The sequence below is a fragment of the Apostichopus japonicus genome, chromosome 1, assembly GCF_037975245.1.
Source record: "Apostichopus japonicus isolate 1M-3 chromosome 1, ASM3797524v1, whole genome shotgun sequence".
NCBI lineage: Eukaryota > Metazoa > Echinodermata > Holothuroidea > Aspidochirotida > Stichopodidae > Apostichopus > Apostichopus japonicus.
The window spans coordinates 12,911,245-12,930,109 of NC_092561.1; the positions used below are offsets into that span (position 1 = coordinate 12,911,245).

Here is an 18,865-nt window from a genome sequence, read left to right on the forward strand (position 1 = left end):
AAAGCTTAAGATATCCAAATGACAGTTCTTCATCAAAGGGGCACATTTTATTTGCCAGTATGGCACATTGCTATTTTGGAAAAAAAGTGGGCAGGGGGCATGTGTCCCCCCCCCGGCTCCTACCCCCTGGATGAGGTTAAATTGCAATGATGAAACCTCATTGTTAAAACATAGGTCTGAAGTTATATATTCTGATAGTTCTTTTGTAACAATATTTTCATTTCTAGTTTTGAATGAAGCCTCAGCTAAATTTCAATAAAGTATCTTCATTTACAGTACCTTCTGTAGAACTGCTGTAGAGATCTCTGGAAATCATTCGCACATTAAAATTTACATTATAGATGTTAGCTGTTAAGTGTTTGAAATTTTCTGTATAGTTAATCCTTACGTATATTCTGTATTATATATATTTGTACATTTTTCTTTTCTTTTCTCCCAGGGAGTCTCCTACCTTGTTAAGTCTTTTTAAGACTTTATAGGAGACTTCCTTTCCCATTGTACACAATTGGCGATAAAACAAATAAATGAATTCAATAAATGAATTCAATCTGCAAAGCTCATTGATATTTTCAGTGATTAAATTTATGACTGCCTGAAATTCCTCAACCCATCCAAGTAAACTGTAAGGCTAAGAAAGAAATTCAATTCTTAAAGGTTGGATATTAAAAACGAATTATAGTACTAGGGAAACATACTTTATTTTATAATGTTTTGGCTGTGATTCATGTATAAATTTTATTTGGAATTCTTTTGTTGCTGAGCAAAGGGATCAATTACCTCTTATTGATATCATAAAAGGCTATACTTAAAGGTATGCTGTATTGGCCCCAAATATTGCTAGATATCCAAATATGGTCACCTTTTGGTCAATATTTTTATTACAACCTTCGAAGAAATTTTCCTCACTGGGGGATGTAGTCATCTTGTGTGTTCCTTTTAAAAGTCTGAGAACGATTTGGAGAGTAAAGACCTCCAGGAAGGTAATTTTAAAAACTTCCAGCAATTCTAGCGTGCTATAATTTGGGGCAAAACTAACTACCTTTAACGTGTACAGCTTGAAAGTACAGATTTTGAAAGCTCAGTGAAAATTTGGAATCTCACCAGTAATAAACACCACAAAACTTTACAAATTCAGAATGTTTAAATGGCTACCAAAGATGCTTGCTAACATTTGGCAATCTTGAGGCAAAGTTTAAGAGAATAATATGATTGTTTTAGATATAAATTAAACATACTGTAAGCAAATAACTGGACCTTTTACCTAGTTAAACTTGGTAAATAACTACTTTATCATAGCTAAATATAATTTCCATGGGACTACTAATTTTTGATAACATTTCATTTTAATAGACAGTACATATATTAAGCATTTCAAGGGCCATGATGTGGAGCTTCAAGGATTTTCGTTGCTACTGTACCTTAAATAATGTATGGGATTGGATATCTTCACAATAAAGCAAAATTCCTTGATGTATTAAACAGACAGCCAGACATTGGACAGCCATTATTTACGCTGGTATTTGTTGGCCCAAGTGGTCTATCAGAGCCCACTCGACGTAGATGAAAAGCTCCTTTATTGACAATACATTGGGACAGACCAACTGGTCCAAATCAATGTAGAAATCCAGTCCGTGAAAACAAATCAATAGGCAAATGGGATTTGAAAAGGGAGCAAAGGAAAGTAGTATTTTACCTGTATTTGTCAGTTTATCACTATTTAGTTAGTGCTTTATTGATAATCCATTAGAGAAAGGGCCTGGTTAGATCTGGAATCAGTGAATTATTGGCCTGGTTAGTATGGAAGTAGTGAATTAATGGTCTGATTACTATGGGATCTGTGAACTATTGGGACTGGTTAGTATGGAATCAGTGAATTAATGGCCTGGTTAGTATGGAATCAGTGAATTATTGGGATTTGTTAGTATTATGGAATCAGTGAATTAATGGCCTGGTTTAATAGTATGGAATCAGTGAATTAATGGGATTGGTAAATTTGATAGTAACTGGTTTTAGTGAAACTCAAAAAGGTTCTAGAGAAAATGCTGTGTTAAAGTAAAGTCATTTTGACAAACTTTCCACATGGCAAGTTTTCGTAGAATGAGAGTGAAACTGTATAATGTTTGTGATACAGAAATGCTGATGTGAACATTCAATAAAATCATAGTTTGCTACATAAGCCAGGCAATGATGGTGGGCAGTGCTGTTAGGATCCATATAATTCATGAAACACCCATTGATGTCATGTACTTTTCTCTACATACTGTATGTTGTGTAGTTTTCTTTGCGAAGTTGACAATTTCAAAGCCATTTGCCTACTGTATACGGTGATGAAGTTACAGTATCACATTGCCAAGGCAGTAGAAGGCGACACCTGCATAATTACTGTATTCTGAAATAATGACATTTATACAAAATCAGTTTTCCAAATGCCACTCTGACAACTAGAACTGCATTTTGCCTGCTAATACGCAGTATCGTGGTGCGCGTGGAGTGCTTGCAGACTTATTAGGAAGAACTTTCGGTTGTTTTGGGCGGACAACACACCAGGGAGTATCGTCAACCGGTTTTCCAAACTCCACTCTGACATTTACGTTTTTCCTGGTTTGCAAGTGATGATATATATATTTCTATGTCAGATTTTCCTTTTTATGTAATAGAATACTATACAGTGGCTGATTAGTGTATTCTGAACACATTACACAACATAGCTCTGAGCTAACAACACCTTACACTATGTAGATAATATACAATTGTAAGCTTTGTATTCCCATAAGCACACCTCCCCCTCTCTCTGAAATAAGCTGCAGAATAAACATCTTTGGGAAGACATAACTCTTTATGCAAACTGCCTTTGCTTAATCATAACCAGTGGCTCTCCACCTTTGATGCTTTGTACTCAGCAAGTAAACATTAACTTGTTTTCACTTGCTCAACAAATGTCCTGCTTTGACTGCAAAATGTCAACTTCACTTTCTGGAAACTTGGGAGACTGATTTGGGATTTGGTCTCACAGCAACAAAGGTATGACAATCTTTGAAATGCAGTTTTCAATTGTGAGGCTGCAGAAAGCTTACCTTCTTGCTGTAGATACTGTGATTAGGGAATGGTTGACACAAGCAGTAGACATCATAATTTGCATGAACTGTCATATAACATGGTGATGAAATGTATGGAGAAATAATGTAACTGTAATTAACTGTAATTTAAACCTGAAATGTCAATATATTTCATTGTAGATTTATCCATTTATGCAATTTTGTCAATACAATTGTCCCAGTGGAAGAGAAATGTATCATATATCTCAAGTTGATCATTTTTGGAGGTAATGTTTTGTGGTGTTGAGAATCATGAATATGAATATTTAATAGTTTATTTATTCTATGACACTGATGAGATGAATTATGGTTACAATCGTCATGTACATTGGGCCTATGTACCTACTTTGTCCTTGTTGCTGTTATATTGGTTATCGTTCTCCAAATTTTTGCAAACATGGAGGTGTTTCATGCCATTAGTGTGCTAAAGTCAGAGCTATAAATAAAGAACTTAGTATTAACAGTACATCTTTGGAGTGGTTGTAACTGGTTAAATGCTACTTGATTATAACATCTCAAGGCTGCATTTTCAGGTTGTCTAACCATCTATACCAACTTTTGATATCACCAAAATTAGTCAATCCAACAAACTTTCATTGTTATTTTGAATTTTAAAACAGTGTCAAAAATTTACAAAATTATCGAGAGGCTCCTCGAGAGCAGAGAAACATGAAGCATTGATTCAATGAAACCTATAAGTAAAAATTTAAATTTGATAAATATACAGTAGTTGAGATGATAATATTTGTAATTGTCTGGATTTGTAATTTGTAGATTGGTTATATATGATTCATGTGATTGTACTGCACTTAATCTCTGCAACAGCTGTGGTGTTGTAACCTCTGTTAATATCAGCATACATGTCTTCAATGAGCTGTCACCCACCAAGCAACAGCAGGAATCTGCAGAATTGAACAGGAATGTCCAAGCAACTTCTGGAGGTCGCATGGGTGGACCTGTATAGGTACAGCTTAAAGATGTGTTTTCAGACCTTTTTAAAGGGACCAAACAAGAGCAAGTGGTTACCATCACTTCATAGACTTGACAGGTCAACACTGCATAATACTCTGTATTGTATATATGCGTACAGTGTAATACAAACAGTTACTTTCTACAGCATATAGCTCAAGAGTGCTTCAGACCATGGAGGTAAAACTGTTTTACTGTACCCCCATGTCCAGACATACCATTCAAAGGTATTTTATTCAAGTTTAGCTCAAGAGTGCTTCAGACAGACCATTAAAAGGTATTTTATTCAAGGTATTTTATTCAAGTTTATCTGGATTAATATGTTTTTACCACAGTCTGCCCTATTATAAAGTACAATCCTTCATTCGGTACACAGGGTTGGTCTGACTGTCTCTTAATTAAGACAATTATCCCAGTTTCCTACAACTTAATACATTGACAATTTATGTTCAAAATATTGTAAAATTTCAATTTCATACCCATAAATACCAAAAGAGTATGTCATAATAATATAAATTAATGTGGCAAAAAACTTGTCTTACGTAGTACTAAATTTTTCCCTTTTCAAGTACATTACTATTCCAATAGTACCCATACTGCTTTTGACATCAAAGAGTACATGTTTGGTTGATTCTCATTTATATCACCAAAATAAACCCATTATCTGTTACATAAGTGTTGCAGTTTCCTTGATATTTGTGCAACAATTACATGGAAGTGTTTGTGAACTAGCCTCAGGCCTTAATTGCAGTCTTCATACAGATTCTTTACACAATTTATCATATTTATTCATATCTCTATAAAGATTTAAGTTCTTAGTCAGAACTTTCTTTGGAACAAATGTACTCATTATGCTCTGTCATAATGTAATTCATTAGATGAACATTTTAATCTTTAGCATGAGTGGTTTTATTTAGATGGTTCTTGTCATGCCCTGGATAGACTACAATGATTTATTAATTGCACGTCCCACACGAACACTTGTAGGTGTTACAAAACAGATCTGAGCCTTAAAGAGGAAACAAAACTGCTAGTTCAAAAGTTGAGTCAAACTCAACAGATAACAATTTCCAACTTTCTTATATCAAACGATTGAATGTCTTCTATTAAAAACAAATCTTGCTGACATCTTGACGTAAAAAGCATAACTGCAGGTATGAGCTGATGAATTATAGTGATGTGTAAACATTGTCTTCTTTGTGGGCTTGTAGTGGATCTTTAATTTAACCTAGATTAAGATTCTAGGGTTCAGAGAGATTGTCAGGGAGTAGTCCTGATGTGATGATGTATTTGTTTGTAATAAGATCAAGTTTACTCTGATTTATGATGATTAGTAGATGTCTACATGCAGAATCACATGTTGTCTCCTCAGTGATATCCCAAGAGGAAGACATGTTAATTCAACTGTATCACCGTAGATCATGGGGGCTCTGTACGGTAACCATGGAAATAGTCATCTTCTTTCAAATTGCCCCTAGCTGTTTGAAAGTCAAGAAGAACTCAAGAATGTGCCATATGCTATGTAAACATATCTTGAGATGTTATGCATCATTGATGCAGCTGTATTATTATTATTATGATTATTGTCTGAGAAATCATCAAACAATCAAATGTATAGTCTAATTTCAAAAATTGCCAAAAGGAAAGTTGTTTTTAGTTTTTTAATAGTCTACAGTGTTTTTCCGTCGAGGTTGACAGGACCGTCCGGACGCGTTATTTTCAGACATTTTCAGACATTTCCGGATGCTCGGACATTTTTGTACATTTTACTCCAACAATATTCACTTTTAATCCTGACGGAACATGCGGTTTACTGCCTACTTTTTCACACCAGATTAAATCGATCTTCTCAGTTTGTTACAATAGAAGTTACAATGGTGATATGTCCGATTCTGTCCGATAATCCGGACTTTATTAGCCCTACTCAAAGTAACAATACAGTAAAAGAGGCAAGAACCCTTTCATTTCAGAAAAAACGTCATGTGTACGAATTTGGTCACTTAAACTTGTTTTTATTCAAAAGCATGTCCTGTAACATCTATTTAAATGATAATAAGTCAAATGATACTATATTTAATTCCAAATATCACATGATTGGACCCATTTATGCAGACCAGTGTCTCATTTCATGGTTCTTCTGTGAATCTTCTCCTGAGAAATCCTTTACCTCCTACAATACATCATGGCACCTCAGTGAATAAAAAAAAGAAGCCATTTAAAGTTCTTAATTTGGTCAATCAGTGCAAAATGGTCAAAATCTGTGGCATAAATGGATTCACAATAATGCAGGGAACCTGTCAAAACTGTAAAAGATCCTCTTAGGCCCTTAACGTTACTAGGTTCAGAAATGGTTAATAAATGTTGGCATAGAATGCAGAATCTGGCTTTTACAAGATATAAAGGTACAGTACTGTATTTTCCAGCTGTGCTTGTGACTTCCCAAGTAGATCGTTTGTTAACTTCAGAGTTTACTAGTTGATTTTTGCATTAATTAGCATATTTGCAACTGATTACTTACCCGTTGAATTGAATCTGTGTAAATTTAATGTAAATGGCGCATCACACAGGTTAGATGGGAGTAGTACTCGTATCCAACCCCATTTTCAACCCCACAGAAAAATTCAAAACTATTAGTAAATCCTTGCATTTAGAATTATTGTATGGTTTAACATATTTATATTCTAAATGTGTGTTAAATTGCACCATATGAAAGTCTTAACTTTCAGGTTGTTTTCAACAACACCAGGGCCACATCCCCTCCTTTTATAAAAGGATGGATCCACATCTTGCCATCCTTAAAGGTTTGTGTCCCTATTGTACCTCAATCAGTCAGTAGAGGGGAAGGGGGAGGGGGAGGGGATAATTTAGCATTTGACCCTATCCACCTTTGCAAACTTGTGTGCACCACTGCACACATTCAAACTTTGTATGCCATCCCTCCAATGGTATTCTTACTTGATCTAAACATTGTTGAAGTTTGCAAGGAAGCAAGGATCTTCTCAGATGTTGCAATATGATCCTTTACTGTAGTCTGTAATGGCTTTGTTACATCCTTGTTAATAGCATACATTGTTTGAGCATGTACTGCAGGGTTAATCTATTGTGATGGATGACTCCTTGTCTTTAAATAGATCAAGATAATGTATAGACCCTGTAAACAGAAATGACATGTTTGCTAGAGGTCATGACCATCAATAAATTTAGTTTTGTCCTGCATAAGATCTAAAGCAGTCTGTGCCTGTAGATAAAGCCACATTTACAAATAACTTTTAATGCACTTAGAATATGTCCAGAATTTGAATCTTTAGGTTATTAAGATTTGGTAAACTTGACATGTCATGAGGGTGACATGTGTAATGTTATCTACTTTGTGGAAAAGTAATAATGTAGGCATCTCTTTCTCTTCATTAAGGTGGAAATTAAATCAAGGTAGTTGTATAAATGGCTAGTTTAAAAGTAGTTTAACATACTGTAGAGAACATTATGTACTGTAGGTGTTTAGGACATACCATTTCCACATGGATTTTGTAATTTGGAAGAATTTCCCTTAAGTTTCAATCGACTTTCTTATAAGTCTGTTGAGATTGTCTGGGTCTGTCTCTCCCTGTCCTCACTGGTGCAGAACTTGAACTTAATTGAATGTTTAACATTTGCCTTTGTCTCAGAATTGAGAACTTACAAATTAAAGCAACCACTGTAAACATTCCTAACTAATGTGAATTATTTCCCATTAAATATAAATCTATTGTGTTTCCTGTTTATATTTCCTGTTTATATTTCCTGTTTTTATTTCCTGTCTCAGCCTGCCCCTCACAAGTGCCTATCACTTTAAGTTTAATACTATTTGTTTCTTTTGTGTGACTGAATGTAAAGTAGTATATTGTTAGTTTGATAAAGTACATGGTATGTCTGGAAGGCATCAGGTTGTCATTGCCAGTACCACTAAATGCCTACAGTATGTATATAACTGCATCATTAGCTCAAGTAGACCACTCTACTTCACAAGGACCTGCCAGAACATTTAGACAATCATTTCAATCATTCAGATCTATTACCAAGTTAATTCATTTGTGGGTTCAATAACTGGAAAATTGAGGTTTACAGATCATGAGAGTATTATTAGGTAAATTCCACGAAACAGTTAGAGCAAGCAGGGGAAGTATTCATCATTCAGGTATATAGACTTGTTAGATTGAACTCTTTTAAGAAATATATTGAAATTAATAGTGTAGGGTACTACTACAGTATATCCTCATCTTATGCTCTGTAGAAAGTTTCTTGGAGTCAAAAGATAGTTGCTTTAATTATGTTTTTTTATGTTATTCCCACATTTGTAATTCATCACTATCTGGCACATTCCAGTCATATTATTATTAATACTATGTATTTGATAGAGTGCTCTACAAAAGATCACAGCGCTTTACAGAAACAACTATAAACTACACAATAAAAACAAACACCAATCCTAAACACAAGCAAAAAATACAAACATTACTCCGCACTGTCCGCAGTAAATAAATATGTTTTCATGAGACCTTTGAAGACCGAGACGGAAACCGCCACATGAATACCCACAAGGCAGCTGGTTCCAGAGACGGGGACCACCTTCAGTTTTCTTGTACCATCCTGGTTTCTGATTGGAGCTAGTGGACATAAAGAGTATAGAGGAGAAGCTGTTGCAGAGATTGAGGAATTTATGAGTGATGATACTTACCTGTCTCCCACTCCACTAATGCACTTTCCTATCTACCTAACTACACATTTGGAATATTTAAGCACTGCGCCCTCGCTCCCTACGCAGGCACCACCCACTAACTCCTTCCAAATCTACCAGTGAGTTTTGGGGAATTATCAATAAGCATAGATACTGTGGTGACTGCTTCTGGTACATACAGAATACTATACTTGTGTCATTCAACATCTTCTGTTGAAACTTAAAAATAGTAAAATTTGCCATGCCCTCTTCACAGCAAGTTATTTTGCACAGGAAAACATGATTTGCAGTATAATACTTGTTGTGTTACATATGTAAGTCTTGTATTGTAATTCAATTTGAGGAAGTTCAAAGGGCTGAGATAGTCCATTTTCAAAATTCCTCTATCCTTAAAATAAATTAAGAAGTTGTCATGGAGATGTAGCCTCTCTTTCCCTCCAGACCTGTTGGAATCACACACAGAAGATGGAGGTTAAAAGAAAGTTGATGACTTTAACAGGATATCCAGCCAGGTTGTGGTCAAAGACAGGTCAGCAAGATGATACAGTCCATTGCCATGCACCCTTCATCTTATCCACCCTTTCTTCATTAAGTTCATCATATATCTTATGAAGAACAGGTTGGATATGTTGGCAAGGAAGAAGGTTCTCCTACAGTATTTTGATGTGATATCTGTATAATGATAAGACTTTCAACTACATGCAGAGGTTTTCCAATGTCTTTGAGGTCAACAAACCATCAGAATCTGAATACTGTGTACACATGATACAGTAACTGCCACAGCAATGTTAGATTACACATTATATTAGGTTAAGATGTATACACATTAGGGCATTAACCTTCCTAATAGTCAAAATTGAAAAGTTGTGTCCACATTTTACATTCAATGTTTTCATGCAAAGGTTGATGAGGTAGCACTAAGTCAGGCACAAACTTTTTCCGTGAATTCGGGGAATATCCGTGATTTCTTTTCTTCCTCAGGGACAAAAACTATTATCCTAACACACTGTAGCATATATACGCAAACTGGAGCCTATATCGCATTTTTTGCAAAGTTCTGTGATTTTTTTTTTTACCCCAGGCTCATCCCTGCCTAAAGACTATTGTCTTTATGGGTCTTATTTTGACAAACACCAAGCTTCTAAAATATTTCATTGGCTCTTGTTGGTCCTAATTGCTTGAAAAAAATAGGCTCCTCAGGGGAAATATATATGTGTTCCCCCCTTATTATTACCTCAAATGGAGAACAGAAGAAAGCTCCAACAATCCCCAGTCTATGCTGAGATGAATAATGTCTACCAGGGAATACCCACCTTTCCTTTCTTTCACTTTCCCTTCACCTCAATGAATACATGTGCATTTCACCATGAAATCTACAGGAAGTAATAATAGGAGTGCCCTTAGTTACTGCACAAAGGTAAAGGATATGGAGTTATTCAATGGCAAAGATCTTGACATCCTACCACCATTTATCTCTTTATCAATTGTTTTAGCAGATCTAATAGCATGAGCAATATTAGGCAAATTGTTTCCTTTTGTTATTTGCTGACTTATGCCGATGCTTTTATAAATGAGATTATAATGTATTTAATTGTTTGCATTTAATTGTTTTATGATCTTAAATCAGGAAATTCATGTATTATGTCAGAATAGCCATAATTCTTATCAGGTCTCACAGCGGTTTTACAAGTTAATCCGAGGAAAATGATAAGTCACGAAGTAGGTTGCAAAGAGGATGTTCCTGTAACCTCCCTGACACCTTCAATAATATAAATTGTAAGTGGTGGTGTTGTTATAGTTGCACAGATGAATTTGTAGATGGTGAAATGCTGGTTTGTAGAGAGCAAAGGGCTGAAATGACATGAGACCCCTCTCAAATAGGAGCAAATAGGAGCAAATAGGGGGTCAGGTCAAGAGGGGTTAAATAATTGGTGGCTGTACAGTATGGTGCCTACAAAAGAAGTGATCGAGATATCACTATAGTTTGTGACAATTGCATCCAAGCAACAGAGAGGTTTGCCCTTCCTGTAACGCGAGACGAAAATAAGGACGAGTTATACAGAAGTCGGAGTCAACGCAATTTATTCGATTCGCAGACGCACAGACTCCATGGCTCCGTAAAACTATAGAAATACAAAAATATAAAACTTTCAGTACTTAATACAAAAATTAATCATTTTATAGTTTGTTTGATACACAAAAAAACAAGACAAATTTCACTATTGCACAAATGTTAACAAGTAAACACACACGAAGAAAACATGTAACTTATTATGTATAAGCACCAACATACCTCTTTTATCCCTTAACATCAAGAACATCAAAAAACCACTTCAACTGGTCCCTATTACACATCATTTGCATATTAAATTTTTACAGGTTTGTCTATGAATAGTTTTGTAGTTTAAGTTTACTGTAAGCATACGGTAAAAGTACCTCTGAATAGAAATCAAAGTCTAAACACTGATATATACAGTAACATGTAAGACTAATAGAGATCAGGCATCGACTTCCAGAACCAGTTTATTTGATTGAAATAGAAATCTTGGTTAACCAACAAGTAATAACAACATTACTGGTAGAGGAAAATGTTAATTAATTTTCTGTTATTGGATTGCAGAATGTGCTTAATATCCTAAAAGGAATGAACTGATTATTCCATATGTTTGTTATATTCAGTGGCCTCATCAAGTGGGAGGGGGTGTACATGCTCTAAAATTCTGCTCTTTTGAGGCTTATATTATTTCTGGGAAAGGATGGAATGATGTATTTTGCAATCTTGTTGAACCTCAGGAGACTGGAAATTGCTGACCTCGTGAGTATAAATCCACCCTGCCTTACAGTATGTTCATGCACAAACGTGGGTATCATATGATACAGGTTTGACAGTTATATAACTGTCATACCTTTATTATTAATACCAGCTTCAAGCGCCTTGAGCAGTGACTTTTGTCTACTGATTTGGCCCTATATAAGTCTCATTTATTATTATTATTTGTCTTCTTTTTTACATTTATATCTTCTCTTGTTTCTGTCTTCCTCTTAATAGACGTGCAGTGTTGAAGAATCCTGATTTGCTACCGACGACACCATTGACAGACGTCTGGAGAAATGACTTTTGGGGGACACCTCTGAACCACACAGGCAGCCATAAGTCATACCGTCCTCTGTGTGTACTCTCCTTTCGTTTGAACTACGCCATCGGAGAGCTGGACCCATTCGGCTATCATCTCACGAACATTCTGTTGCATTGTCTAGTTACAGCAGTCTTCACCCACACAGCTCACAAACTTTTGAAACGATCGTTGACCGCATGCCTGGCCGGTTGTTTGTTTGCATCTCACCCTATCCACACAGAGGCAGTTTCTGGGATCGTAGGCCGTGCGGACGTGGGAGCCGCTCTCTTCTTTCTCCTATCCTTTCTATCTTACGTCAAATATTGTGAAATACGAGAACGAGACTTGACTCATTCTCTGTCCGCAACATCATGGATCATTTGTGCTGGTTGTTTCGCTGGACTGAGCATGCTCACCAAAGAACAAGGGATCACAGTCTTAGCAGTCAATATAACCTTTGACCTCTTTATATGTCACCAGGTTAAAGTTCAACAACTTTCCAAGTCATTTCTTGAGGTAATTAACAGTTTTACTGGTGTATGGTTCAATTAAAGTCTCAATACGTGTTTGCTGATGAATTTCGGAAAACAAACTTCCGAAGCAGAATCAATGTTTCTTATTCTAAATGCACGCTGACCAGGTTGGTTTAATTGAAAAAAGCTGTCGCAATTGAAAGAAAGAAAGTATTTTCTGTTGCCCTTATGGCGCTAACGATTTACCGGAAAATCACTGCGATCGCCCATATCAGCATGTTCATTACACAAAATGTAACCTATATATACTTGTATCATCCACTATACTGTCCTATGCCTAACAGTCGTAAACAAAACAGAGAGATTTGATTGTTGGGTGGGGCTTGCAAATTTTGTTTGAATTCGTAGAATCTACGGATTCGTTAATAAATCTTGCATATTTTATTCAGCTCAGAATGTTTAACGACAGATAACTCAATAAAAATAATGAATATTGATATGAAAATTGCATAGAATGGTGTTATCTTCCCTGAGCTTTTAGGGTAGTAAGCTGGAAAGGTCGAAATTAAAATTTTGCAAACACACATTGAGACTTTAAGACATACCTGTTCTGGTACCTTCCATATGATAATCTCCATTATTCCTTTTCACTGCTCCTGACATGTCAACAGTGTATAACTTATAAATATGGGAGGTAATCAGGTGATGGTCATTGGATTCCATACTTATATATAACTCAAGTCTTCTTTGGTAAGAGCTACACATTGTATAAATAATTTTGTGGTTTGAACTTCTTTTCATCCACAGAAACAATTCATTCATCTTCGACAGGGCGTACTGAGTCAGTTAATTGCAGGGCTAATCCTGATAACGTTTAGATTATATTTAACTGGATCATCACCTCCGACCTTTGCCCCAGCAGATAATCCCGCGGCCGACTCAGATGACCTGGTGACCCGAACTTTGACATTTCTGCTTCTTCCAGTTATGAACTTTTGGCTTCTTCTTTGTCCATATAACCTAAGCTTTGATTGGTCGATGGGAACGATACCATTGGTCGAATCCATCCTGGATCCAAGGAATATATACTCGCTAGCATTTTATGCTATGTTAGCTGTTGTGGCTTTATGGATTATAATTTCACAAGAAAGGCAAGATAGAACAGCTTGCACTTCACATGACAATGGTTACATGCAACAAACTAAACATTCTAATGGAAAATGTTCAGATGGAGAATTGAACGGCAATTCGGTTGGAAACGGACTACATAGCAGATATCAGCACATTAATGGTAAACACCATTCAAAAGGAGCAGTTCTGCGAAATCATAAAGTGACTAACGGCTTGAGCAAGTCGAAAACTCAAGCAAACCATCACCACCACAGTGCAATCAATAACAGAACTCAGAATGGAAATTCTATTTCAAATCAGGTGACCAAATCTATCCAATCAGAAGTAACAGAGAGAAGAAGAACAGTGGATATTTTAATCATGAGCCTTGCCTTACTCGTATTTCCATTCCTTCCTGCTTCAAACCTATTTTTCTACGTCGGTTTCGTGATAGCCGAACGCATTCTTTACATCCCCAGTATGGGATATTGTCTTTCCCTTGCCTTTGGAGTTGAACTTTTGTGGGAACGTTTCTCCAGACACAGAGTCAGACAATGGATGTTGTCTGTGTTGGTGTTGCTCCTGATATCAGCCTTCAGCTTGAGAACGGTTTTACGGAACCAAGATTGGTTCAGCGAAGAAATGCTGTATCGATCGGGTATACATGTCAACCCTCCTAAAGGTAATTATGAATGTTTCATAAAATGGGTGAACTGGAATAAGGGCTGGTCTATCAACTTGTATTTATCAAGGCATGCAATTCCTGTATCTCTTATCAATTCAGTTTCTGTGGGTGAGTCAAGAAATAAAAATATGGTGGTCACAGGTCAGACAGAATTCTCAAAAGGAAGCAAGGAATGATGAATGCAATTGCGCTCCACTGTAGCAGAGAGAGAACCAGGTATACTTCTTAAAGGGGGGTGGGGGAGGGGTGGGTTATCGGAAAGCAAATATTCTCAATGGGAAGGACCCAACCCTTCCCTCAAATCCCTCCCTCCCCAGGTGACATTACACCTTATTCCTCCCCCCCCATACAGAATGGTGCTTGCACCCCTGGAAGTAGAATTTGGTCCACAGACAATAAATAGATCTTTCAAGGCTGTTTTAATGAATGTTATGATGAATTGTTACAGCATGTAGAAGTTAGCGGCTACTAAGCGTTACCTTCTAAATCTGACTTCATCAGCATTTAAATACGACTATATAGAGGAAATACCAAATGAATTTGACATGTTTCTTGTAAATTATGAAACAACAATCATTCAATAGTTTATTTCATCTTATACGTTGCCTCATATAGTGTTACACTGTATCCTCTGCAAATGGTCTGTAGAATAAGTCTATCCACATTTAAAGAACATTTATGATCATTTAGATGCATTAGGACCAACTCTCTCAGTATCTCAAAGGTATGTTATTCTGTGGATACTGTACAACTACTATCACATCTCTTTTGCTATGTCTCATTGTTATTTACTTCGTTCCTCGCTTACCTGTCTCCCCACAACCTTAGCACACTCATTCTACCTTGCCTTGAATGTCCTGGTAACCTTTTAACACTGTGCCCCCTCTACGACCGGCTCCTCCGGTCACCGCCCTCCCTTCTCATTCTACCACCCAAAGTGTCTAGATCGTTATTTTCGAGCAGATTTTCCCATCGGATTTCGCCCAAACTTTTGGTTTCCTCTGCCTGTGTTCCTCTGCCTGCTAAGCCCAGCTTTGTTTGAAATACTACTTATGATTCCTAAGAGCCAATAGAAGGAATCAGCCCTGTCGGGTATCTTTCTCTTTGGCATATGTGTAAGATCTTGCGATACAAGGTTCTCCCCACGGCTAGAATTAAATTATGCTTTCTGTTCCAATAATTTCCCTGCATATGTGTCGCTTAAAACCAAAAGCAATATAAACAACTTACATACTAAAAGCTGTCAGTCATTTTAGATTGTTATTATGTAAAATCACGACAGGCTACCTTTGCACAGAAAGAGTTAGTATTTACCATATTTGCTAATTGGCAGTATATTTGAGGCAATCTCATGGTTGGAATGTTGAGAATTACAAAGCCAACAACTTTGAGGAAATAAACTGTTTATTCAAGTGAACTCAGGTGTGTAACAAAAATAGGTCATTGGTATTTATGAGTCCAAACGAGGTTACTAGCAGTCTGGGCTATTCTTTAAAAACTTGTTTACCTTCTAACCAGACAATTATGAATGGATGATTTTAAATGGTATAGGTAGAAAGTAATAACAAAATTCAACCAATTATGTGTTTGTTCTTGAGGCAACCAGGTAACCTTGTAGCACTCTGACTAATCCAGCTTTAAAGGGTACAAAGCAGTCTAACCACGACACTATGGTGTAACAGACCTTAGTAATAACTTTGTGGTATTCAGCAGTTTCCATATTTGCAAGTTCATTGCACAAAGTCATCTATAGGGCTTGCCTGTTGTGACAAGGACAGTATGTCGATAATATTGTCCTAACATTTGAGGTTACTTGATACAGTAGCATGCTAAAGTAAAACTCAGCAACGATGCATTGCGTGGAGTGTCTAGAAAACCATAAAGAATGATTTTGAAAGCCTGTAGCTAATGAATCTTATCTTATGATAATATTAGGCTATAAGCTTTAGGACTAATAGAATGTTAGAAAGTTACATGTAAATATAGTGATCCATGTTGAATGGGTATCGACTGTTTTATGTTGTGATTGTTAATAATTGTTAATAATTTTACTAAAGTATGATTGCAGTTAATCAAGTTAAGTGCCATTCCAGATTTTTTTATATTTTAGAGAAATGTTTCAGTTGTTTCCCAAACTTGTCAATTCTCATTTATCAGTATAAATCACATTCATAAGAGATTATGTTCATTTTAAAAAATGTTCAGTTTTCTTTTGAGCATTACTAGAAATATAACTTCATCACTTATGCTTATTATTGCATTGGTTCTGTACTGTACTTACTCAAATCAGTGTAAACAGCATTCGCATGTACAAGGAGTGAGTAAAAGGTGGTATCTATTGTTACTAAATGTATCTAAATTCTGAATTAACAGTTTTTTATATTGTTTTTAAGTATGAATGCATCACATTTGATGCAAATTGCCACTAATCCTCTCAAAACGGGATATTCCTTTTTTTTTGGTTCATCTGTAGCTTGGGGTAATCTTGCCAATATCCTAAAGATGGAAGGAAAAGTCAACGAGGCAGAGACTGCATACAGGAATGCACTTAAACACAGAGTGAACATGGCAGATGTTCACTATAATCTGTGAGTATACATTTAAGGGAACATGCATTAGACAGCACAGACACCAGGTTGGAGGGTAGTACACAGGTCTGGGCCAGCTTTGATCCTGGTAAGGGAAGCATATCTGGACTGCATTCGACAGCACAGACACCAGGTGGGAGGGTAGTACATAGGTCTGGGCCAGTCTTGATCCTGGTAAGGGAAGCATGTCTGGACTGCATTCAACAGCACAGACACCAGGTTGGAGGGTAGTACATAGGTCTGGGCCAGCTTTGATCCTGGTAAGGGAAGCATGTCTGGACTGCATTCAACAGCACAGACACCAGGTGGTAGGGTAGTACATAGGTCTGGGCCAGCCTTGATCCTGGTAAGGGAAGCATGTCTGGACTGCATTCGACAGCACAGACACCAGGTGGGAGGGTAGTACATCCAGGTCTGGGCCAGCCTTGATCCTGGTAAGGGAAGCATGTCTGGACTGCATTCGACAGCACAGACACCAGGTGGGAGGGTAGTACATAGGTCTGGGCCAGCCTTGATCCTGGTAAGGGAAGCATGTCTGGACTGCATTCGACAGCACAGACACCAGGTGGGAGGGTAGTACATCCAGGTCTGGGCCAGCCTTGATCCTGGTAAGGGAAGCATGGCTGGACTGCATTTGACAGCACAGACACCAGGTGGGAGGGTAGTACATAGGTCTGGGCCAGCCTTGATCCTGGTTAGGGAAGCATGTCTGGACTGCATTCGACAGCACAGACACTAGGCGGGAGGGTAGTACATAGGTCTGGGCCAGCCTTGATTCTGGTAAGGGAAGCATGTCTGGACTGCATTTGTTTTGTTTCTTCTGTTAATTCTGTCTCCATCTGTTGTATTTTTGCCTACCGTAGTAAAATGTATCTAAGTTACATATACCCTCATATCTCACATTTTTATCTGACCCGAAGGGGGCTGCACTCCATGCAGCTTGAACAGGATTGTATCCCCTTCACACATGTGGACACATGTGGGATTTTAAGACCTCAATGTTTGTGAATTGTTCCTAGTGAAAAATAAGAGTTGTGTAAAAGTAGATGAGGTTCTCTGCCACTTATTAGAAACAAAAAAATATGATTTCACATTCAAGCAAAATGTATCCATAATTTTCAGAGGTACTGTATTTATTGATAGGGTTTGCCAGAATACTAACTACATTTGAAGACTGATCTTTCATACTTTGAAGTTTCTTTATTTATTGATGCTCTTTTCTCTTTTGCAGAGGAATTTTGTTGCAAGAATCAAGAAGATTTCACGAAGCTATCGAGAGCTACCAGAAGGCAATTCATTTTCGCCCTCGCTTGTCAAGTGAGTTAATCTTTTTTTTTGTCATAGCATCATCCACTTGATTGTGAAAGTCTGTTCCTTTCTGGTAATTGATGTAATTATGGGGATCTACATGTAGGCTCTCTGTTTACATTCTGATTAGGAATGTTTTTGTGATTTCACAGGAAATTAGTAAAACATTTTCTTCCTCTGTAGTCATTAAGTAAATCTTGACTCACTTGTAGACCATTCTTTACAGTGAAATGACTTATTCTTTACTTTTGTTGTAAGTTTAGTAAACAATCTGCATTACATTAGTGTCTGTAATGCTCTAATGGAACCAATAGCCTCAGTTTCTATGGTTGTTGTATATATACTACCTTAACAACCAATTCTCCCAGACAGTGACACATAGCACATTACACTTGTTATCTGTAATGCTCTCATATACAGCCATCTTAGCTTAGTTCCTATTATTAATTCATATTTAACAATCCACCGAACGTTTGTTTTTCCCGGACAGTGGCACATTTGAACCTTGGCATCGTACTGACGGAGGTAGGAAGATTAAAGGAGGCGGAGTATATTTACCTGCATGCAGCAACATTGACTGATGATGGCTTGAAGGACCCACGTAACCAAATGAAGGGGATCATATCATCCATGTTTAACCTGGGAAGGCTGATGCAGAACCAGGGAAGATTTGAGGTACTGATATGAAAGAACCCTCCATCTGTATTGGTTACAGGATCAAAATTAGCCAGTATAACCAATATTATCTAGCATTAAAACAAGTCATTGTGTAGATTCCAGTGTTGAATACAATATTGTTTTAGTGTA

General features: G+C 36.9%; 1 protein-coding gene across 1 annotated transcript in view; it reads left to right on the forward strand.

The window, feature by feature from the left end:
- Nucleotides 1-18,865, forward strand: part of LOC139967862 (protein O-mannosyl-transferase TMTC2-like) — a 65,989-nt gene that overhangs the window by 20,716 nt on the left and 26,408 nt on the right. The window contains exons 2-6 of the mRNA XM_071972013.1: nucleotides 11,828-12,410; nucleotides 13,175-14,159; nucleotides 16,636-16,750; nucleotides 17,982-18,067; nucleotides 18,549-18,733. Of these exons, the coding sequence (XP_071828114.1) occupies nucleotides 11,828-12,410; nucleotides 13,175-14,159; nucleotides 16,636-16,750; nucleotides 17,982-18,067; nucleotides 18,549-18,733 (1,954 nt within the window). The remainder of the gene's footprint in view (nucleotides 1-11,827; nucleotides 12,411-13,174; nucleotides 14,160-16,635; nucleotides 16,751-17,981; nucleotides 18,068-18,548; nucleotides 18,734-18,865) is intronic.